The sequence below is a fragment of the Euphorbia lathyris genome, chromosome 3 (assembly GCF_963576675.1).
Source record: "Euphorbia lathyris chromosome 3, ddEupLath1.1, whole genome shotgun sequence".
NCBI classification, from domain to species: domain Eukaryota; kingdom Viridiplantae; phylum Streptophyta; class Magnoliopsida; order Malpighiales; family Euphorbiaceae; genus Euphorbia; species Euphorbia lathyris.
The window spans coordinates 17790205-17814662 of NC_088912.1; the positions used below are offsets into that span (position 1 = coordinate 17790205).

Below are 24458 nucleotides of genomic sequence, written 5' to 3' on the forward strand. Positions count from 1 at the left end.
TAGGATTCTAATAAGCCTAGATCTAACGGTGAATGAGCAAATTCTACATGCTCATTAAGGTGCATGTGATCAAGACTGCTTCTTTCTTCCACGAAATAAAGTGTTACTTTCCGAATCTTAAATACTTTAAAGACTTGTATGATATGTAATGACACTTCAGTCCTCTTATAAATGCTATTGATGTTTATTTAATAAAAAATTATTTTTCGCTGAGAATTGTTAAAAAATTTGAATTGTGATTTTTTTGTTCTTACTGATTTTAATATACTTCCTTCAATCTAAAAGTTTCATATAATTAATAATAAAAATTTAAAATAAATTATCAAAATTTGACCAAATTTGCCATGATTATGCTCGTGGTTAAACAAGATTATAGCCACAAGTGTTCTATTTTGGCCACAGTTATACTCGTGGCTAAGTCATTTTGATTTTCATGGGTTGCTACGTTTTGTCACGGGTATTTTACATTTGCCACGGTTTTACTCGTGGCAAAAGGATACGATTAGCCACAGATTTTTCCATGGCATAAAAACCAATTTATGCCACAACCATTATTTTTCCGTGGCAATTACCTAGCCACGCTCACTTGCTCCACGTGAGTATCTATCTTGAATTTTCGTGGCTAAATAGTATAGCCACAAAAATGTTATACTTGCGCCACAATTTTAACTGTGGCACAAGTAATGATTTGTTGTAGTGATATCTGATTTGTAAAGTGGTTTAAGGACAAGTGATGTCTAAATTATACATCATCCCTAATGATGTAACCGACACAATGACATGGTTGGCATATGGTTGTAAAGTTTGGGTCACCTCATTTGAAGGGTACAATATCAATGAGTATTCTTTTTACACAAAGCAACAAAATGACAAAATGAAAAATCAACAATGCAAAATAATGGTGTTTCAATGGTAGTTGTATCATTAGAATATGCTAGTGCAAAGGACAGAATATTAGTTAAGAAGAGAAAGTCCTACTCTAGAGTTATCAAAGAAATACTTGAGCTAGATTATGTTGATTTCAAGATTTCTATGTTAGAACGTAAGTGGGTTGATAGTAGTCGCACTATCCAACATGATGAACATGAGTTTTTGACCTTAGTAAACTTTAATCAATTGAGGCATCATGCGGATCCATTCATATTAGCAACATAAGCAAAACAACTTTTCTACATGGCTTGTTGATCATCAGTGGTCTGTTGTTCTTGTAGGCAATAAACAAGTACTTATCATTGATGATGTGGTTGATGAACAAGAATACGATGAGCAATTTAATGTGACTCCACCTTCCCCATTTGATATCCCTAAAATGTATGTTGTTCTTGACGTTGATCCAAATTTTACACGACAAGATCATAATGAATGATTTTATGTCACAAAAGAGAAATAAAATTGATGTTATTAATTTTTTTCCAATAGTTTCTTAATATATAAGAAATTATGATATGTGTAAAATATAGGTATATTTGAAGTTATTAATCTTTTTTCAATAATCAATTTTATATATATATATATATATATATACTTCTAAAGTGTAGGCATATTAATTATGGGGAATTATGTGAATCGAGAGGGATCACAACATAGCAAGCTAAATTCCGAAAAAGAAGAAGGAAGTCACAAAGTAATTCAAAAGGGTTAAAATTCAATCCGGTAGTTGTGAGAGTAATTGAATGAGATGCCTTCCATCGCCTAGTTGGTGAATGGGCAAAATTTTGTTGGGAATCATATAGTCAATATAAGTCTGAAAAAGTCTCGATATTATATGAAATTTGGGAAGATAAAAAAAAAATACCTTATGTGAGTAATCATCTTATAATAAAAAATGTTTATTTTGATTATTAATTTTGATGAGTTGTTATTAGTAATTGAAACTGATTTTTTTTTATGTTATCTTATTCTTTTTCCAGAAAGCTTTGAAGAAATAGATGATTACAAAAAATGACAGATCTTATACAAATGTAATGAAACATGGTAGGATTTCAAACACAAATGTAACATGTAAATAATTAATCTTGTTTTTTTTTTTTTACATAACTAAGTTAAAAATCCAAATATTTATAGATATATACTACAAAAAAAATGAAATATCCAATATAAGTTTTTAATGTTTTTATAATTAAAAAATCCATCAATTGATTTTACTTTATCAAAGTAAAACAGAAAAATAAGAAAAGAGAAAGTAAAAAAAAGTAAAAGAGAAAAACTAAAAAATGAATGAGAAAAAAAATTATCGTGTGTATATATATAAAAGGACTTTCTACATAAAAATTCTAATTAGTTCTAAAATATTAAATCATGTTATTAAAATTAATTCTCAATATGTCATTATTTTTTATATATATCACAAATAAAGTATGCATTTATACTCTAATTATAAAAACTCTAGACCCCAATTGATAAATTTTAAACCCTAAAAAATTATAGAAAATGTACAAAAAAAAAACACATGGTTTGCCCAATTTGCAAATAGAGATCCGTCGTTTAAAAGTTTGCAGATATAGGTATGTGATATTTTTTATTTACAAAAGAAAATATTTTAAATTACACCGTTAAGTTTTGATTACAACTAAGAACATTTTTATCTTAAAAAAATATATTCTTACATATCGGCAAAACATAGCCCCCCAAACGCAGCTTGTTAAATCGAAAACATAAATCAAATGGTGAACATTTTTCATTTTTTTTACTAATTTGACAGTTTATGAACTAAATTGATATTTAAGTTTATTTACACAACGGTAATTCAATTTTAGGGTCCATATTTTATCAATATGTAAATGTAATTTAAAATAAAAATGTTATTGATTTTTATTAAAACTTAACAATGTAATTTCAAATACTTTGTTTTGTAAAAAAAACATACCACATATCTCTACATGCAAACTTTCAAACTACAAACTTCTGTTTGCGGCAAACCACAAGTATTTTTTATACTTTGTCCGAAATACTTCATAAACTTCTAATTTATAAATCATAATCCTTAAAATATATTAAAAATAATTATTTACTTAATTTGATATAATTTAAATTATTACTCGACATAATTATAGATAATTTTTTAAAATTGAATTCTCTTATAAATTTTCATATATATATATATATATATAATTATTTTTAAAGTCCCTCATTAATATAGCCCGAGTCCAAACCCAGTGGCGAATCCAGGATTTGAGGGAGCGGGGGGCAAAATTCTACGTAAAAAAAATTTAGATAAAAAATGTAAAATTGTTCAATTTTTTATGACAAAAAAATACAAAATTGTTCAATTTTTGTTGACGAAAAATGCAAAATCGTTCAATTGTCATGCATTATTTTCATGATTTTTTTTTATAAAAAACGTAAATTATAATGTTTCCGACTCGTAATCATCCATTTTCGGGATTATTGGGTTGTTACGCATCAAATATCCCTAACGTTTTGGGTCAGGTGCAATTTTACCCCTAACATCTAAAATGGTGCAATTTTACCCCTAATGTTTATAGCCAATAGCAATTTTATCCCCTAACGTTGATAAATTGGATCAATTTCAGACACTATTATAAAATACAGTCATTTTTTTCTTTATTTTGCACCAATTGCATATCAATTTTGTAATTTTGCACCAATTTTACCTCCAACGTTGATAAATTGGATCAATATCAGACACTATTATTCATGACCGAGAAGACAGTTTGATGAATTATTTCTCAAATTGATCCAATTTATCAACGTTAGGGGTAAAATTGCTCTTGGCTTCCAATATTAGGGATAAAATTGTACCATTGTAGACATTAAGGATAAAATTGCTCCTGGCCCAAAACATTAGAGGTATTTTTGCACTTTAACCCTTATTTTTGGATTTAATTTTTTTTTTTAATGGGATGAAGGGGGGGGGGGGGGGGCAAATGCCCCCTTTGACCCCTACATCCGCCCCTGTCCAAACCCTTCATTTCATAGTCAGAACCAAAGCTATAATATAATAAAAGTAAGTGTAAATTGTGCGACTCCCAATCACATTATGCAGGCTTATCATCTTCCTGAGCCTGTGCTTAAGGATCTTGATAAAATTAATCGTAGGTTCCTGTGGGGGGAAGCTGAGGAGGGAAGAAAGATCCACCTTGTTCCTTGGAATGAGGTTTGTCAACCAAAAGATAAGGGAGGTATGGGCATTAGGAAATCCAAAGATAATAATAAAGTCTTATTAATGAAGCTCCTGTGGCGAATGTGGCAGCTTCCTTCAGCTCTGTGGGTTCAGCTTTTATGTGGTAAATATCGGAAGGATAAGGTGTTTGGGGGTCCTAAGGACAGAGTGGTTAATTGTTCCTTTCTTTGGAAAGGCATTAGTGCGGTTTTTGCTGAATTCTGTTCAGGGATTGGGTGGAATGTGGGTAATGGTAGGTCCATCAGTTTCTGGAAGGATATTTGGATAGGTAAGAAGCCTTTATTGGAGGTTTGTACTTCTTTGCCTCCGTTGGACATTCAGGACTGGAGGATTGCAGATGTAGTAGATTCTGAGGGTGAGTAGATTTGGGCAAAATTTGATTCCGACCTCAGTCTGGAATCGCTCCTTACTATTAGAGGTGTTCAGATTAGTAGTCAAATTGAGGATAAAGATAGTTACTGTTGGTCTTTGACTAACAACGAGGCCTATTCTTGTAAATCTGCTTTTCAGGCTTTCTATCAGGATTTGGATTCTTCGTCCCCTGGGGTGTGGAAGACGATTTGGGCCTTAAAAGTTCCGCACCGTATTAGGAGTTTCCTTTGGCTTGGGGCTAGGAATAGGTTGCTTACTAATTCGGATAGGAAAAAGAGGCATCTTGTGGAGTCTGGAGCTTGTTGCAGATGCAGAGGGTATGAAGAGACTTTGTGCCATGCTCTCAGGGACTGTGAGAAAAGTAAAGAGGTTTGGAGGAATATTCTTCCTAGGGAGGTGTTCTCTTCTTTTTTAACCCACTCAGAGAATGATTGGTTTGTAGATGGGATTAAAAGGACTCTTCTGCCTAATCTGAATCAGGGTGTTCTTTTATTTGTGGTGGTTTGCCATCAGCTTTGGAGATGGAGGAATGAAGAGATTGTTAAAGGAAAAGTGGTTTCTCAGCCAAACGACTTAGATTTCTTCTCCAAAAAGATTAGTACTTTGGTTGAGAGCTTTGTTGAAGATCCCTTGGCTAGGGTGTCTCAAAGGAAGGAGGTCAAGCTTTTAGGCTGAAGTAGGCCAGGTGTAGGTATGGTTAAGCTCAACACTGATGGTTCTTGCCTTAGAGACGGCAGTTAAGCTCAACACTGATGGTTCTTGCCTTAGAGACGGCAGAATTGCCGTTGGAGGAGTTCTTAGAGATGATGGTGGCAGGTGGGTTGCTGGTTTCTCTCAGAATTTGGGTATGGGTTCGTCCTTTTCTGCAGAGCTTTGAGGGATTTTCTCCGGCCTGAAGTTAGCAAAGAATCTGGGAGTGAAGAAGCTTCTAGTAGAGTCAGATAACCTAGAAGCGATTAAAATGATTTCTGTGGGCAACGCTATTTGCCTAAATAGCCTTAACTTAATCAAAGGCATTAGAAGGATTGGCTCATCCTTTGATTCTATTAGCTTTGCTCATATTTATAGGGAGCAAAACCACGTTGCGGACCGTCTGGCGGTGGAAGGGCATTCTGGAATGTTGAGTCTTTCTATCCTTTCTTTTTCTCCGGTTTTCATCTCTTCTATGAACTTGGAGGATGTGGTGGGGATCAGTTTTTCTAGGCTGATCCCGGATTTAGCGTTTTTGTTTGTTTGTTTTTCTTTCCTATTTTACCCAAAAAAAAAAATAAGTGTAAAGTTCGAGGGTGACGAGTATAATTACCCATCAAAATTTTGTCCAATAGACAATTTTCTAGAAATAATTTTTCTCCATAATACCAAAAAAGAAATATGTTGTTGGATGGTTGGAATTGACTAATAATAATAGTCATAGAATATTAGGTCTTTTCTTTTGACTTGTGGGGCTAATTGTCAATAGACTAATGCTACAAGTTATGTCCTTGTACTATGTATATAATATTTTGATGATGGGCAGAATTATAAATCCTTTTAATTGATGATAAATTCAAATAAAAAATGTTTTGACAGATAGACCCTATAATTTAGGATTAAAATTTGTTAACATTTGAACCATGTGTATCCTAATTTGTGTCGTTGGACCTTATGGTATGATTTAGTAATGGCTTAATATCTCATTTGCCCTCCAAATTTGTAAAAAAATTTGATTGATCCTCTAAACTTTCAAAGTGTCCCGATATCTTATTAACTTACTTAAAATATAATCAATTAATCGCTCGATTGTAAGAAAAAAGAATAAAAATTGCATTTGGAAGATGCATCGCATGCATTTTGAAAAAGTAAAATGACCAATGTCGGAGTATGAAGTTCTAATATAAGAGGGAACAAGTTTTACAATTAAACAAGTAAAAATTTCAATTTTAATATGTTTTAACCTATTATGCGATTATGTAATAGTATTCAAAGGCGTGTGCAACACACCTTCCACATGCAGTTTACTTTTTTGCAATCGATTGATTAATTACATTTTAAGCAAGTTGATAAGCTATCGAGATATTTTAAACAAATTGAAAGTGTTATCAAAACACTTTGAAAATTCAAAAGGTCAATCAAATTTGTCAGAGAAATTGAAGAAACTAATGATGTATTAAGAGTTTAGTAATGGGTTAATACACATATTTGCCCCTGTGTTTTCTCGAAAAAACAGATTTGTCCTTAAATCAAATAAACCCACAAAACTATCCCTGAATTTTTCACAAACCTACAATTATACCTTAATCTAACAAAGCTGTTAAACGACGTTCACATCAAACCTGCTTGTCTCCAGAAAAACTTCAGAAAAGGACAACCAATCACAAACAGAAAAAAATATGCACATTCAATTTCGATTAAAAGCAAGTTAGAAGAACAGATTGGTCAAATTTCATTTTCATAAAAGCTCAATCAACCTAATAAAACGACGTCTAAACCTCCTAATTAATCCAAAAGCAATAGCAATAGAAAACAATAAGAAACCAAATGAATTTTGATTGTCGTCATCCAATTTTTTTGGAGACAAAAATGTTTGAGGTCATCGCCGTTTAGCAGCTCTGTTAGATTAGGGTATAATTGCAGGTTTATGAAAAATTCAGAGATAGTTTTGTGGGTTTATTTGATTTAAGGGCAAATCTGTTTTTCCGCAAAACACGGGCAAATATGTGTATTAACTCGTTTAGTAATATTTGCACATGAGGTATTATAATTTATAACATTTGACTCCTGTGGCCCATATCAGAAACATAAAATCTGTCATCTTTCTATCTATTCGAGAGACAAATAACACAAATTAAGATCAAATATTACCAAATCATAGCATAAGAGTCAAGTGTCACAGATTAAGATATCACATAGGCTAAATGTTACCGAATCATATCATATATGCTATGCCAATATTTTGGATACTATAGTTCTAATACTTTAATCCAATAATTTACTATACTAATGAATATGAAGTATTTCTAATTTAGTAGTATTTTACTATCCACTTGTTGATAATGTAGCAAAACTTCAACAACTGTTTTTGTCATCATTACTGAGGGCTGAGATTGGACAATAACCACTTGAACGACCAGCTTTTTTATATGACTGTAAACTAATGTACTTAAATATTAATAATTTTAGGGTTATAAATGATAGATTGAATTAATAATTTATTAATTTTAGATTGATCTGAATGACAATTTGATTGTTTTATATTAATTAGTGTTTATTATTTATCCTTGAGGTTAAAACAGCATTGTTTTGGGGTTTGGAAAAAAAAAAAAAAATCCCAGTCAAAATTTACACACCAACAAAGCATTCTTGTATTCGCCCTTGGCCATAGAGATAGGAGCTCACATATTTAGAGCTGTAAATGAATAGAACCGAAACATTCATAAGCGGCTTGTCATTCGACTCAATAAAAGTTGGTCTAATGCTTCCTTAGCCCCCTTAACTTGTCTAAATTGGTCATTTTACCCCCTCAATTCATCGAATGTCCTATTTACCCCATTAACTCCATAAAAGTGGTATTTCTCACCCCCTCAACTTGTCCATTTATCCCCTCAACTCATAGAATGTTCTATTTACCCATTTAACTCCATAAAAGTTGTATTTTTCACCCCCTTACAATCCGTTATCGAAGCCTAGATTGATAACTTTTTTTAAACGTTAAACCTATATTTATGCTATTTTGTAAATGGAACCTAAATTGATACTTCTCTAAAAATCATAGGCCTATTTTGATACATTATCTCTACATATAATGTATTTAACTTGTTTATATTAATGTTCTTGTTATTTGTATTTTTTATTCGTTCTTTCTCTTTTCAACTTTTTTGACTAATATAAATGGATAAGAAATACTATTTTTATGGAGTTAAAATGGTAAATATGATCATAAATGGTGAAAAATACCACTTTTATGGAGTTATGAGGGTAAATAGGATATTCGATAAGTTGAGAAGGGATAAAATGACAAATTTGGACAAGTTAAGAGGGTGAGAAATACCATTTTTATGGAGTTAAGGGGTAAATAGGACATTCGATGAGTTGGAGGGGTAAAATGACCAATTTGGACAAGTTAAGGGGCTGAAGAAGCATTAAGCCATAAAAGTTTATTCAACTCAAAAGCTCACGAAGTTATGGATTCATGAATAAGCTCATTAAAAAGCTCAATTTTAATGTTAATTAACAGGTATGTAAACAAGCAAGCTCAGTTCAATTATTTTTTAATAATAATATTTTTATTTTTCTATAAAGGAAGAAATGTAAAACTATGTAGTTTTATTCACGAGCTTTTTTGCTCGTGAGCTTGCTTATGAGCATAATTGATGAATTGTTCATAAGCAAAGTTCGTGAACAAAATTAACGAGATGTTTGCGAGCAAAGTTCGTGAACAAAATTAATGAGCTGTTTGCGAGCAAAGCTCGTGAACAAAATTAACGAGCTATTTGTGAGCAAAGCTCGTGAACAAAATAAACGAGTTGCTCGCGAGCAGTTCACGAACAGTTAATTTCCTTAACGAGCCGAGCTCAAAGCTCAATTCGAGCTCGTTATTTTTCTGCCAAACCGAGCATGAGCAGACAAAACTTAGCTCGATTCGATTTGATTACACCCTTATACATATTACACTATTTACGAAGATCCCAACAGTCACAGTGGAATCGAATCCAAATGAAGATGCTTCAAGAGTTTTAAATTGAGCACTCGTAGGCTACGAGATCAATTTGTTCATTGATCCATTTTCTTCCGTCTAAAAGAAGTTAATAAGTTCATAGAGAATGAATGCATTTGGAGAAATGGTGCTTTAATGGTGGATGGCAGTCTTATTGCTAATAGTGAGTGATTGCTCCACTATCAGTGAAGTTCATGCATTGCATTGATTCAACATCTACAATACATTTATTATGTCTCCCAATAATGCCTGCACTTATCTTAAATTTCAGACTCAAATCTAACACTAATTTCTCATCCATGGCAATTCATAAATGATGAAGCCGAAACAAAAACCGAAGGCTTCTCCACACAAAAACTGATGATAACACAACCTATAGTCCTTTCTTTCTCCATTTCTCTACCTCTAGATAGCTAGCTAGCTATCCTTTCATAGTGAGGAGAAAGGAGCATTCCACGGTCGAAGATAGGCAAGTAAGTGCTTTTAACAGGTAAAAATACAACGCCCCTCAACTTGGGTTACTAACATAATAGTCTCTAAACTTCAAAACCGGATCATTAACTTTGACATATACTAACATAGAAAGATCAAAATGATAGTTGACTAATGTAAATACCGGTTAATTACGTTAAATACCAGTAAATCACACACCTTAGAGGCCATCATGTTAGTAACCTCAAAATTTGAGAGGCCATCATGTTTGTGATTCACTAATGTTAGTATATTTCAAACTGTAAGGACTTTTATGTCCGGATTTGAAGCTTAGAGATCATCATGTTAGTGACACCAAAGTTGAGGGACCATGAATGTATTTTACCTGTGTTTTAACTGTAAAATCCTTCTTCTATTGCACCCCGCTCCACTTTGCCCAATCAATAAATTGCATACCGCCATATATATTGTTGGCGAATCGTACGCCAATGGTGAATGCCATAGCAACAGGGGGATTTTTCTTCGCCAAAGGCGATGCTTCGACTAGGCTTTCGAGTCCGTTGATGATTTGGTAACGAGTGTTGGATGATACTGCAAGGAAAACACCTGATCGACAAAGCAAACTGTAAGCGGAAGAAAAGGCATGGTGCGAAAGAAAGAAAACAAGAACCAAGTAGCATATGGTGATCTTTCAAAGGACCTTTCTTTCTCCAGTGTAATTATACTGTAATAATGCAATGTCACGTTTAGAAAAATCTGACCTACAATGCTTCTAACATTATAACCCCTAAACTTCATTTCTTGACATAAAAATCCATGAACTTTACATTCTGTAAAGTTAAAGTCCAAATCAGCAAAAATCCCGTAAGAATAAAACTAACAAAATGGACTGAACAAGTGTTAATTATAATGAAAAAAATTTATTGTCATATATCTATTTCACCCTCTATCATTTCGTTTAATTTTTATTGGCTTTTTGTTGATTTGGACTTTAATGTTACAAAACGTAAAGTTGAATGATTTTCATTTCAAGAAAGGAAGTTTAGGAGCCATGAATGTAATTTACTCAAAATCTTTATCCTAATATTTCATTTCAAGCCTGAACTAAATACGGACCCCCAAATTGCATGATGGCAATAATAACCATTGGAAATGAATGCAGAACAAAATTATAAATCAAAGCTGGGAGGTTTATACTGGACATAGGCATACCCCAAAGAACTGCACTTTGTACAAGAGGTGGCACTGGAATATCCTCTTCTGATTTCTTTATGCTCCTGAAGATGAGGGAAGAAAAATGTAATTATCAATGACCTACTTTCAACAAATTTCTAACATGACAAACAGCCTACAATAAAAAGAGTTCATTACAATAGAACTGTTTCAGTATCTAGCTATTAATTTCTCGATCTTTTCCATCGTTCTTACTGAAAATCATTGGACTTTTCAATTTGGCAGTCCAATGGTTTTCAGTAAGAACGGCACTGAGTATCTCACAAGTTCAGATGTAACAATCAACCAAAAAAAGAAAGAAAGAGCTATATCTAAATGGAATGGAATTGTACCGCTTGGCAGTCATGATCAGATTAGCAATTCCTTGGCCAATTAGTCCACACCCAAATCCAACTGAACCATACAATACACCCTGCATCCAATATGGTAAAATCAATTACATCAGAATTAGAAGTAACATAATACTAGAACTACCATCACAACCACAGCAGCTTAGGCTGAAAAGGTCAGGCAATAAGTATGAATCTTGCATATGGTTCAAAAGAATAACCACGATGGACTGATGCTTTCAGGATTCAGACGTGGAGCTGGATAACTATTATTAAACAAATAGAATATGCAGTACCTTATAGAAGTATGTGGCAACACGCTGCTTCACAGAGAACTTACATCCTGGCCTTTCAGCTTCAAAAACACTGCATGCAAATGAGTGATTCTTAGTTAAGCATGAAATGCAAAATAAAGTTCTCAGACAAGTCTTTTAGAAGAGAGAACAAATACATAAGGCACAGATAAGACATTGTTGGCACACTTGATCCTGCAACTTGAGTTTTGACACTGCATGCTCAAACCCTAAATAGAGAACTACTTGAATGTCAACATTCAAGTGAATTACGAGCGAGGCTGCCAGTGCTAGATGAACACCAATACCTGTTTACTTTCACTGGTAAAGGGCATCCCATTATTGGTCAAGGTGCATCTGGTTATGATGAAGAATACAAACTATAGGGAGAACCATGATATGATCCAAAAGATAGTGGCCTGGCTAGACTACAAAAGATAATCTCTAACTCTAAGTAACCATGAAAATAAGCAATCTTGTAATTCTTTTGAGGTTTAAATAATGAACACGTTCAGCTTCAGTTGATATAGAATTGAAAACTATTAGACATACTTGATGCAGTTAATCAAAATAATTGGTAAAAGAGGCATAATGTGACATGAAGGTAATAAGGTACCAATTTACCAATACAATTTTGCTAACTATTGCTGGATATTGAGGACTTCCCATCTCAAATAATATTGTTTTGAAAAATTAAATAAATAGTTTTTAGTGTAGCCAATTAATGAAGAAAACAATTTTTCTTTATTTCTACATTTATAATATATAATCAATGAATAATGTTGTTCTGCCACAGCCCTAGATCAGTTCTTAATAGAGGAAGAGCTAGACACAGTCCACAATATGTTTTAAGACCAGTTACGTTACGTTTTCTTTATCCCTACAATCTAAACTTAGTTGTTTCTGATCATCACATTTTATCATTTATATTTTTATTTGATTTCAATAATTTTGATTCTGCACAAGCATAATCAATCAGTAATCACAACACAAGGAAAAATACATGCTAATGAAACTCAAGGTATCCCCTATCTAAAGAAAAATACCACACGACACAAAAGCAATAAACCATCTGAGGAGAAGTATTACGTCAGATAATAGATAGTCGCTGGCACAAGATGACTACCTGCTGGGAAGAGCTGCACAAGCCTGTTGTATATTTCCAAATAAACCTTTTGATATAGATGGCTTTCCGATACGGGCATAGGGAGCTAACATACCAACCAAAGCAATGTCAACCACAATGCCGACTAAAAGATCAGCTGCATACAACTCAAACTCTGACCAAAAGTCCTTGCCCCTTTTCTGAACTTCAGCAAATGTTGCACAGCAAGAATCAATAACAATCTGCCATATCAACGAGCGAATTCGTAAGAAGCAATTCAGCTTCATTTGTAAAACAGAATTCTCCAATACAATCAAAACTTGTTAGAAACACTAGTGTCAGTATGGTTCTCCTTTCTGGAGCTCTCTCCCTTGATGTTTTACTCAACACAGTACATAAAAGGGTTTGTTTAGGATTGAGAAACAATTGACTATAGCTATTTTGGAAGGAAAATCAGCCAATATCTACCGGCAACAACAAAGAACTAATAACAACAGCAAACAATTTACAACAGCTGAACCAAACAGCCCCTAAGAAAGCAACTATGCAGTTTCCTTATATCAACAAACTATATTTCAACTTCAAATTCAAAAGCATGAAAACACATTAAAATGGAAGGAAATGACACAACCATTAGGATAGCTAATGGGATTAGGATTGAAAATCACATTAAATAAATTACCCTCAACAAACCTCTGTTCCAACTTTAAAAAGGAAAGAAGGATCAGCCAGCATTCGGTTGCGCAACATGGTACAATACTTCATTAAGAACCCAAGTGGCCAACCCGATCCCTGCAATTCAAATGTAGAAGAGAAAAAAGTTACAAACTACATACTAATTGCAAACAAAATGAATGGAAAAGATTACTAATCAAAACATCAAATTGCATTCCAATACTTAAATTCAATATACTATCAAAAGGTTCTGGGTTTTCACACTTATAAACCTGCAAATCCAGGTATCGATGGACAAACATTTCACGTATCCCGGTGGTTTTGGCAGCCTCTACCATATCCTCCGGAAGTTGAACTCCCCGCATTTCCGCTTCCTTCATCACTTCATCAAATTTCATTAAAGGTCCAAATTCCTTTTCTTCTCCGCTATCACCCTCATCTCCACCACCTCCTCCGCCTCGACCTCCACCAACTCCAGAATCACCACCATCACCGCCGCCATCAATTCTCAAGTCCAAATCACCATCCTGCCCCTCTCCGTTCGTTCTAACGCAGTGTAGTCTTGAAACAGAGTGGTTTTGAGGGTATTGGATGACAAAGTTTACCCGATTTGAAGCTTGAAACGAAGAAGAAAACTTAAACATACATTGGTCGATAGCAACGACAGTTGTAGCTTCACTGGAGAAGCAATTAGAAGGAGCGAGACTGAAAACAAGTGAAGAAGAAAGCGGCATTGTTGTTTATAATTAAAATTGATTGATTTCGGACTAAAATGAAAGAGAAAGAAGAAGAAATTTTGGAGAAGATGAGAAATCAGAGAGGAGAAATCTATGACTTATGTGTATTTTCGGCAGCTATGAAAGCTTCTGAGAAGAGAAAGAGAGAAGATGGTGGCTGGCTAGGTTTTCGAAAATGGAGCGAAAGAATTCAACAAAATCAAACAAAAAAACCGAATCAAAATATTCGTCGCCTGAGAGATTCGAACTCTCGCGGGGAAACCCCATGTACTTAGCAGGCACACGCCTTAACCACTCGGCCAAAGCGACGTTCATGTACATGCTTTAAGTTTATACTATTCACCCGCAATATGTCCCTGAACTTGTTTGAGACTTTGCTTCGCTAAACTTTCAAAGTGCCCCGATAGCCCTTCAACTTGCATAAAATGTTCAGTTACCCTTCTAAACTTACGTAAAATATAATCAATTGATTACTCGGTTGTAAAAAAGTAAGTTAAATACGGAAGATGCATTTCACGCAGCTTAGAATGGTATTACATAATTCAAAAATAGATTAAAAAAGAAGTTATTACTTGCTCAACTAAAACTTATTTTCTCTAATATTAAAATCGCATATCCCGATCTTGGTCGTTTTATTTTTTTAAGACTCATGCAATATATTTTCCGCATTTAACTTACTTTTTTGCAACTGAGTGATCAATTGATTACATTTTGCGCAAGTTCAATGGCTAACTGGATATTTTATGCAAGTTAAAGGGACTATGGACGCTTTAAAAATTCAGGGGGTCAATCAAACTTTTTGCACAAGTTTAGGGAACAAATGATATATTAAGCCTACTATTTAATATAATTATATGTATAATAATAATATAAATCAAAATCTATTTTTACCCTTAATATGATATTGCATTATAACAAATTTAGACTATAGGTATTCCTGAATGTAATTTTTGATGAATTAAGAAAATTGAGATAGACTGATATTTGGACATTTAATTAGTAAATGTACTACAAATTGAAAATTCTCTCTCTAAAATCATAAATCCAAATAACAATAATTGAAAATATGAAACTAATTAATGCGTGACAACCCGAGAACCTCGAAAATAGATGATTACCAGTCGGAGACATTAAAATTTACATTTTTTATCAAAGAAATTATGAAAATAATACATATTTTTTGTGACAATTTTGTATTTTTTTATCACAAAAAATTAGATAATTTTGCATTTTTCATCACAAAAAATTTGACGATTTTTCATAATGTTTTTTTTATGCCTAGGCGGATGAATCTCCGGCCTGGCCTATGGTCACATGGGATGAATATTCATCCCACCTGACCATAGGCCAAGCGGGAGATCCATCCGCCTAGGCATAAAACATGTGGATCCTCTCAAAAAAAAAAAAATTCAATTTTGAAATTTTTTGTGAAAAGGGCAAAATTGTCCAAATGGGGGCAGTGATAAATAATTTAGGAGCGGTAAATAGCAACACCCGTGGTTTTTCTGAGATTTTTTAAGCTTCCAATCTAACAAACAGAAAAGTTTCTCTGAGAATACACAAGTGAATTTTCTGAAATATTGCCATTCACAATCTTACAAAACAATTCACATATAAACAAGAGGCACAGCAAAAAGATGAAGACAAAGAAGAGAAGCTAAGCTTGAATTTGGTAAATACATTATCTTTTCCCTGTGATAAATACATATAGAGATGTATTGCAGATAGCTCCACTCGAAATCTGTGAGCCGCCTATGAGTCCAGATTTCGACAGGAGCATACTGCATTTTTCGACTTCCTGTTAAACCCCATCACCCCAGAATCTGAATTTCCCCCTTTCAGACTCTGCAATAAAACTTAGGAAAGAAGGATACTTTTTCATAATGGAATGACTCCAATAAATCCTCCCATTTATTTGGCTTGAACCCAGTTTTGCTTTAGACTATAGTGTGAGATCCTTGCTGTACTGCCTATAAAATTTATGCACACTTTTTGTACTCAATGCGTCTTTAGTTCCATTCGGTTAGCTCTTAGATCAAAGAGAATGACTTTCTGTGTCTTGAATGCCGGGAAAGGCGTGGTTGCTCAACTGATGATGCTCTTGGAGTGTCTATGGTAACCGGTTGGGCATTGGAGGATCGTGGAAGAAGCTTGCACCCGATTTTACGGTCAACCAGGCGAGGGGAACTCAGGGTGCTATGAGATTTACTCACCTTCTTCATTTCTTGCTTTATTTTAGTGAACTCTTCTTCGAGCTCTCTGACTCTAGACCTCATATTCTCCATATCTACCTTTAGAACGTGGTTCTCGCGTACAACCGTTACCCATCCATCTCTCTGTACAATCTGCCCTGCCATGTCGTTTGGGACAGTCGTTGGACCTGCAGGGGCAGAGGCAGGGACAGTTTCAGCATCCAAGACATGGAGACAGCCAGCAAGCGCAGTTCTCAACTGCATCTGCTCAAAAAACAGCACTTGAAGAACTACTCTAAGTGGCAACCTTTCGTTTTGGGAAGCATGGGCACAGGCATCGATCGAGAGCTTTTGGTAATCAATAACGTTGCATAGTTCCTCTTTCTCTCGCTCGGAGAGCCAAGGGTGTGCCTGCACGGCTGTTAGTAGTCACAAACCTGTAAAAAGCAATAAGAAATCTTTATTACAAGACAAGGTCCAGTAAACAAACCTTCAAATATACATCTATTCCTCTGTATAGCCCATCGTGATATGGTCTTGAAGATTCAGGAAGGGACTCTGCGAGAGAACGTATCTTCCTCGGCTTCAGATTTACATCAGAAGCTACCTCTGCAATATAATTATCCACTAATTTTGCAACCTTTCTTAATGGCTCAGAGGGTGATGCTTCTGGGTCCAATGATGATGGTGAGAATGATGTTATCCTTGATTCTGAAGTTGCATAGTGACGGATGATCCGCTCGGTACAGTCGGTATCATACAGAGTATCTGAATCTGAGTATGTAGGAATGAGAAGACCATCAAGGGTTGCCTTTTCCAACTGCAACCCTATTCTTCTCTCTAATGAGTCCTTGCAAGCTTGGCTAACACCCAATATCGACGCGACACGGAGAAGTCCAAGCAGAAAACGGCAGAAAGATTTCCCTTTCTTTTCGGGGAGGAGCTTTTCGATAGTTTCTAATAGAACACATTGATCGACAGCAGCAGCAGCAGCAGGCGTCAAGCTGAAACTGGCAACAGTTCTAGTTTTGCTGCTTTGTCCACTCTTCCACCGGCTGAGTCCCGGTAGGTACTTCCTGCCATAATGCATGATTGCACCAGCAAGATTTTCAGGCCTTATACCTCTTGATTCCATTGTATGAAACAGTTTCTCAAACAAACCAACACTGAGATAAGAGATGTCCTCAAACCACCAGTCGGATTCCGCGCTTCGGATTCTCGCTCCGGTGTTTATTCCGTTCCACAGGATGCTACCGCCCGGGCTCTGTAAGCTACCATACATCATCATAGGCCATCCGAACAGACTCGGATCTGTGCAGACCATCATAGATAAAGTATTCAAACATTTGCTTACTATCTGGAGTTTTTCAGCCTGTGGCATAACAGAATCACAACTCTGCAGAGCCAATATGCAGTCCTTCCAGTTCCGAAGAACATTCTTATGGAAAAAACTTTCTGATTTCGAAAGCAAGTTACTTTCGCCGTACTCTTCTGTCATTTCGAGGTAGTCTGCTGCACAACATACATGTACTATGTTTCTTGGTGTCAGATCGGCCCGCATGCTGTAGCAGAATTTTACTGCAATCAAGAAAGTGTCAGGGCTGGCGGGGAATTCTTGAAGAGCTGTCGTGAAATTCTTTCCGACAGATTCTTCACATATCCTTGCTATCTTCCCACATTTTGATACTAATGGAAACTGTATAGGGAAATGTTGTTACAAGCAGTTCAATTTCAATTCAAAAACAGTGTATCAATCAAATACTGAGACAAGTTCTACAATTTAAAAAAGAAAATTAAGTCGAGTACAAAAGAAAGACAGAATCAGGCGATGGAAGTTGATTGCAAGATATCATGTTCTTTTTAGGATAAACTACATTCATGGCCCCTGGACTACAAGCTATTAATATTTGTGGTTATTTGCTAAAGACATGAAGATTTTTTATTTTTTTTAAAAAAAATTGTGGTTATTTGCTAAAGTCGATTTCTTCATGGAAAATGTCTGATGGTAGTGAAAACATGTATCAATTTCCTGATCCCTACGTTGAGCCATTGCAGATGTTCTCAATAGTTAATCCCAACTATAAACACTAATATTCGTTCTAGCAGATAAGTAATAGAAGAAAGAAGATAGCTATCAAAGGCGCAAAGCGCACTAAGGCACAAGGGGGTTATGGAGCCTAGGTGCAAGGTGCAAGGCGCAAGCACGCAGTTGAGCGACACAGGCCGCACAAAGAAAAATTATATAAAATCATAAATAGTAAGAATCAACATTTCTAAAAGGCAACAACAATCAAATACTAAAGCATTTCCAATTATCTATAATCTTCACCATGACATGCATGAAATAAATTCCAAATTAACTACTAACTCTTCCATAATCATAGTTCATAATAAAAATCCTAAGACTAAAGTTCCACCAAATCCTAAATTAATTAAATAATAGTCTAATAACAACTTTTCATCAAGACTAAAGTCTCCATTTGCAATATTTCAACACTCTCAAAATGGAGCAATGTTTTTTTTGTGTTGTTCTTTGCAATAATTTTTAATCGTCCAAATCTTCTTTCCTTATTTATTTCTTTTTATTCTGATTCACTTTCAGCCGTAGATCATATGAATAGGAAACGGCTGAGGTTAAAACATCCTACTTTTAACCTGGAACCCTAAAAAACAATGTGTAGCTTCTAAATTTACGACTAGATGCCCCTCTGGCAAGGCGCTAGGCCCACTCCTGTTGAACAGAGTCCACCTTTTAGCTTCTCAGGCAACATACCTAGAGCCTGGCGCCTATGTTTCCATATAAATGGAACTTTAACGCATATGTTCCATTAAAAACGAATCTCACTCAAACTTTACGAAGCAAGACTACCAACAATAAAGGGAGCATAGTGAACCACACCTCAAAAAAAAAGCAGATGTTAGTAAACTCCACAGGCATATGCGATTCTTGAATATAAGATTTAAATCAGTTTCATGGACAATTTACATGTGAAAAGAAAAGAAAAAAGAATAATGAAATCTCAAACCATAGAAATTGGAATATTTACTCACCTTGTGGAGGTGGAAGTTTATGCCATCCACAGTGATAGTTATATCACTTGGCAATCCTGCATTGCAGAACCTGCAAAATTCACAATATTAGACATGCTCCTTTCTAATTCTTCAACAAGGAATTAACACTTTTCATCCATGGATCACCACCACCTAGCAGTGATGAATCTATGATTCATTGACACGAGTTCTCCAATGCCAATGGATACCTAATTAAAAAAAATTCAGGTGTCTTTACCATACAAAAATTAAAGCCCTATACACAGGTTCAATTAGGACAAATATAGACTCCAATTGAACAAAATAAGCTAATACCCTCACAAAAACCCAGAAGAAAGACACATAACAAAGAGATTAGAGAAATAAAAGTAGAACCCATACCAGTCATTGCCTTCTCTATAAAACCCAGTAACTTTCCCTGCAGGGGCCATAACCAGGCCAACAAGAAAGGAATACTAGTGCTTTATCCTTGACAAGGCAAAAACTCAAGTGGCATCATGAGAACAAAAAGAGTAAAATACCCACCACAACCCATTACTTCGCCATCAAAGAAAAGGGGAAGAAAGAGAATCCGAAACATTAAGAAGCAGAAAATGTTTAACAATGAAGGGTCTAAGGGAGTCAAAGACGGACAATAGTGGGCCTTCTTTACAGCTAAGAAAAACACAACAAACACAAGAGCAAGTAGTTAGTGTGTGCCCCCATCAAAACCCGAATTTCATCCCCAAACTGAAACCCCAAACGAGAAAACCACCAACCGCAAGCAACATTAGGACCGTAGAATAAATATAAAAAGAGAACCCCAAAAAGCAAACAGTTAAAAGAAGAAAGGAGTGCACAGAAGACGACACGGAGGAGACAAAAGTGGAAATTGAAAGCTGTGATGGGATTTTTCAATTTTTGAACAATTTGTTGGATGATCATTTTGAAGTGAAAGGAGGAGGGTATAATTTGAAAGGTAATGGCCGGCTGATTAACAAGGAGTAGAAATGGTAGGAAGCAGAAAGACAATTGAAATGATGAGAGAGATCGAAACAGGTAAAAAAGGAATTACGTTTGTCTCGCGCTTTTTGTCGAACACTTTGCCTGCAATCATCACTCGAAACGCGTGCGTTTAGGACAATTTGGTTGGAGTGCTCCTTGGGCAATGTGTTCCATTTTCGGACCCACGAATTGCCACAATCTTTGTGTTTCCTTTCCAGTTTAAAAATTAAAATAAGTCCCCGCTTGGTTGGTTCCGGTTCCGGTTACGATTAGGATGATATCGGATACATCACCCTAGGTGTTTGTTACTAGGGATATAGGAGGTAGGATAGGGATAAAAACACGAGATAAGTTATCTCGTGTTTGTTTGGGAGATAGAAGAGTGAGGCGGATGAGAGATAAACCTTTTATCCCTCAAATCATATACCTAGAAGGGGGTGGTATAAGAAGATGAGATAAGCTCATACGATTTTAATAGGATGGAAAAGTCCATCTTATCCTTCAAATTAATGTTATGTAGTTTAAATAAGGTTAAAATAGTAAAATGTATTATTTTATCTTCATCTCTATCCCACGTACCAAACATTGAATAATAATTCTCGACTATCATATTTTTATCCGTATCCCAACCATTTATCATTATCCCTATCTCAACCTTTATCCTTATTCCTATCCCAATAGAATACCAAACGTCCAGTAAAAGGTTTACGATGGATATTCTATCTAAAAAATTACTGTGACGATGAAAGTATTTAATATTCGCTATTTATTTGAATAAGTAAACTTTCAACTTGAAGATTAATGGAGGTGGACATTAAATAGAGAAAAAATAAAGATAATTGAGGTATCAAAATGAAATTTTTATTTTTATTTTTAGTATGTTTTAATTTTTTTATAATTTGAATGATTTATAATGTTTAATTTTAGAATGTTTGTGGTTTTAAAAAAATAGAATGTTAAATTTGTGGATGGTTTATTAAATATAAATTTTCTTATATTTTTAATTTATTTATTTTAGTGTTGATATTTAACGAGTAAGGGCATCCGTAATTTAAATGGAACGGATATGAGATTCAAGAAGTGTGCTTATTAGGTTAATGGGACGGGTATGAGTAATTTAAAAAATAAACGGGTAAGAATTTGAGATTGGATTACATGCGAGTACCCTACTCACTGTTATCTCTAACTGCAAGAGCTACTATTTTTAATTCCAAACAGTACCTAAAAATTATTTGATAAAATTTGAAACAACTGATTATAGCAAAATAATATATATTAGTTATGAGTAATTGCAAACAATAAACGACTGACAGCAACAATTGAACTAAATAAATTTTAATAAAGATAACTCCTAACTCAGTTGGCAATGCATGCTGAGTTTGTGAACAGGATCCCGAGTTAAAATATTTAATAATAAAATTTATATAACTTAAATAATAAAAGTAATTATATTAAAGTAAGTTTTTCCAAGTTGGGCTCGGGGAGAGTAATTTTGGTTAGAAAATTAGAAAAAAGAAATCGATTTATTTTGAAAATAGTGTTGTTCATCAGCAATTCATTTAAAAAATAAGCGTAACAATATTGTTCTATTTCATTTTATGCATCGTAATGTTATTTATGGTAATCAAATCACCATTTAATACAATTGAGTTGATTGATATATTCAAACAATAAGATTTTCTTAATTACTCATTGTATTTCCACAACTTTCTAAGTCTTATCCATGTACAAGTTAGAGGAAGTTTGATTTGTGTAGGGGTAACTGGATGGATTTTAGAAAGGAAAACAATAAGAAATGGGTGGAATGACGTGAATTCTCTTGTCTGTTTGTTTCGGTTCTAGAAATGAAATGATATACATTTGGTTCAAAAGAGATAATAAACCAGAGTTGTGGATTTTTTAACAATAATTTTTATACATACATATTTTGCATTAATTTTTTTTTTGGTAGAAACATATTTTGCATTAATAAATTAATCACATGTAAATATAGGAACTAAAATCAATTATTTCAACCATTAAAATCAAAAGATTGTAAAACGGAGAAAATTAAAATAAAATGAATCAAAGAAAATACATAAACTTTATATTTAAAAAAAACAATCATTTTAAAAGAATTAAAAATAAATACTAAAACTTAAATAATATGATAAAATAAAAAATTTAATCAAAATTATTTTTCAGGATACAAAAAGTAAAAATAAATAAGTATAAGAATTAAAAGTGAAATTATTTTAAGAATAAAAAATATAAATAAATAAGTATGAAGATCAAAATAAATAAATATAAATAAATAAATAAATAAGTATGAAGATCAAAGTGAAATTATCTTCCTAGACTGATCTCGGGTTAGGTTTTTGTTTATTTGTTTTTTTTTCTTTCCTTCTTACCAAAAAAAAAGAGTATGAAGATCAAAATAAAGATTTAAAAGTAAAATTCGGTGAAAAATATGTTTTGAGGAAAAAATTAAAAATATATAAGTAAAATGATCAAAATAAAATAATTCAAGAATAAAAATGTAAAAGTAATAAGTATACGGATAAAAAAATTAAAAAGTAAATAGAGATTAGAGTAGATTTTTATGAGGATGGTAGAGAAATGCAATGTAGTAAATAGGGTTGTAAATGAGTCGAGCCACTCATGATCGGTTCGGTGGTCGGCTCGATAAAAGTTTAGCTCGACTCGAGTTGATTTATAAACGAGTCGTTCGTGAGCATAATTTACTGACTCGATTAGTAAACGAGCGGAGTTTGAACAAGCCAAAGCTTGACTCGAAAGCTCGCGATCAAACTCGATTAGAACATTTATGAACAAATTTTCGTTTTGTATAAAACTATATAGTTTTGTGTTAGTTCACAAATATTTAAACTTAATATTATTTCATTTGTTATTAGATGAATTCGTTCACAAACATAATAAATGAGTAGTAGACGAACTATTTTTAAGGATTTTGTTTATTTATTCACGAACTTTGCTTGTGAGCTTGTTTATGTACACAATTAAAGAGCTATCTGCAAACAAACTTCATAAATATAATTAACGATTTACTCACATACAAGTTCAAAAAGGATTTTGGGCTCGAAGCTCGGCTCGAAGCTCATTTATTTTCTAATGAGCTGAACCGAGCTTGAGCAAGCTAAAGCTCGACTCGGACTCGAGCTCGAGCTCATTAATTTTATAACGAGCTGAGTTGGACAGACTAAAGCTCGACTCGACTCGATTACAACCTGAGTAGTAAATGAGGGAAAGGAATAAAAAAACTTAACCCAAAAAAAAAAAAATTAAAAATTAATAAAACAAACACTAATAAAATTAATAAAATTTCTTCTTTCCCTCCTGTTTTGTGAAACCTTCAAACAAATGTCCACCAATTAATCATTATTATGGACACTATATTCGATATATTTACCACTATTATTTTTACGATCGGTGCACTTGCCATAATACGTTTCTCTAACAAAGCACATGACATAATAAAAAAAAAAAAAACTTATATTTTATATTTATTTTTTTGACAACCAATGAAGCATATATTAAAAGGGTGTTTGTTTCAGTTTTTCGGAGGAGCGTTTAGCGTTTCACTCCAAACCGCAGAAAATATAGCGTTTGGTTAGGTTTATATAACCGCAACGTTTAACATTTTCTCTAGAAACTGCAGCGTTCTGGAGCGTTTCACGAAAAGCTCCTATTTGAAGCTTTTCATAAACAATTGTTTGTAGTTATATGTTATTGGCAAAATTATCCTTCTTATTTTCATAAAATATGTTTATTCTTTAACGTTATTTATATTTTTACAACATAATTACCGGAAGGACAAGGTTTTGCGGCGTTCAATAAATTTTTTATTTTTTATATGAATTATTTTTATTAATTTGCGTAACACATTTTTATTTTATAATAAGATAAAGTGCAAAAATACCCCTAACATTTATAGCTAGGAGCAATTTTACCCTTAACGTCTAAAATTGTGCAATTATACCCCTAATATTAGTAGACAAAAATAATTTTACCCCTAATATTGACAAGTTGGGTAATAATTTATCAAACTGTCTTTTTGGTTATGAATATTATCATCTGCACTTCACATGTGCACTATTTTATCATCGTTAGTAACAGATCACAAACATATGATTAGACATGAATATTTTTTTTAAGAAAATATAAAAATATATTGTTTTTGTACAAGTCGGACAAAAAATTGATATATTTCGCCAAATT

At 33.7% G+C, this 24458-nt stretch overlaps 2 protein-coding genes and 1 non-coding gene across 4 annotated transcripts; all 3 read right to left on the minus strand.

Annotated features, from left to right (window-relative positions):
* Positions 1-9377: 9377 nt before the first annotated feature.
* Positions 9378-14246, minus strand: LOC136224297 (protein RETICULATA-RELATED 1, chloroplastic). The gene is made up of 7 exons (XM_066012589.1): positions 13549-14246; positions 13295-13393; positions 12623-12843; positions 11500-11569; positions 11207-11286; positions 10854-10918; positions 9378-10247 (listed from the first exon to the last, which is right to left on the minus strand). Exons 1-7 carry the CDS (start codon positions 14008-14010, stop codon positions 10054-10056), a joined length of 1191 nt encoding a protein of 396 aa, XP_065868661.1. The 5' UTR covers positions 14011-14246; the 3' UTR covers positions 9378-10053.
* On the minus strand, positions 14241-14322 carry TRNAS-GCU (transfer RNA serine (anticodon GCU)). The gene has a single exon. It is a non-coding gene; the product is annotated as a tRNA-Ser (tRNA).
* A 1235-nt stretch (positions 14323-15557) lies between these two features.
* LOC136223009 (BTB/POZ domain-containing protein At3g44820) lies at positions 15558-20426 on the minus strand. 2 transcript variants are annotated; one of them, XM_066010775.1, is made up of 4 exons: positions 19638-20426; positions 19257-19326; positions 16696-17901; positions 15558-16616 (listed from the first exon to the last, which is right to left on the minus strand). In XM_066010775.1, exons 1-4 carry the CDS (start codon positions 19685-19687, stop codon positions 16044-16046), a joined length of 1899 nt encoding a protein of 632 aa, XP_065866847.1. In that variant the 5' UTR covers positions 19688-20426; the 3' UTR covers positions 15558-16043. The 2 variants fall into 2 exon arrangements, with proteins under 2 accessions (XP_065866847.1, XP_065866848.1); XM_066010776.1 differs by having other exon boundaries at positions 16696-17783; positions 19638-19652.
* Between the last annotated feature and the right edge of the window lie 4032 nt (positions 20427-24458).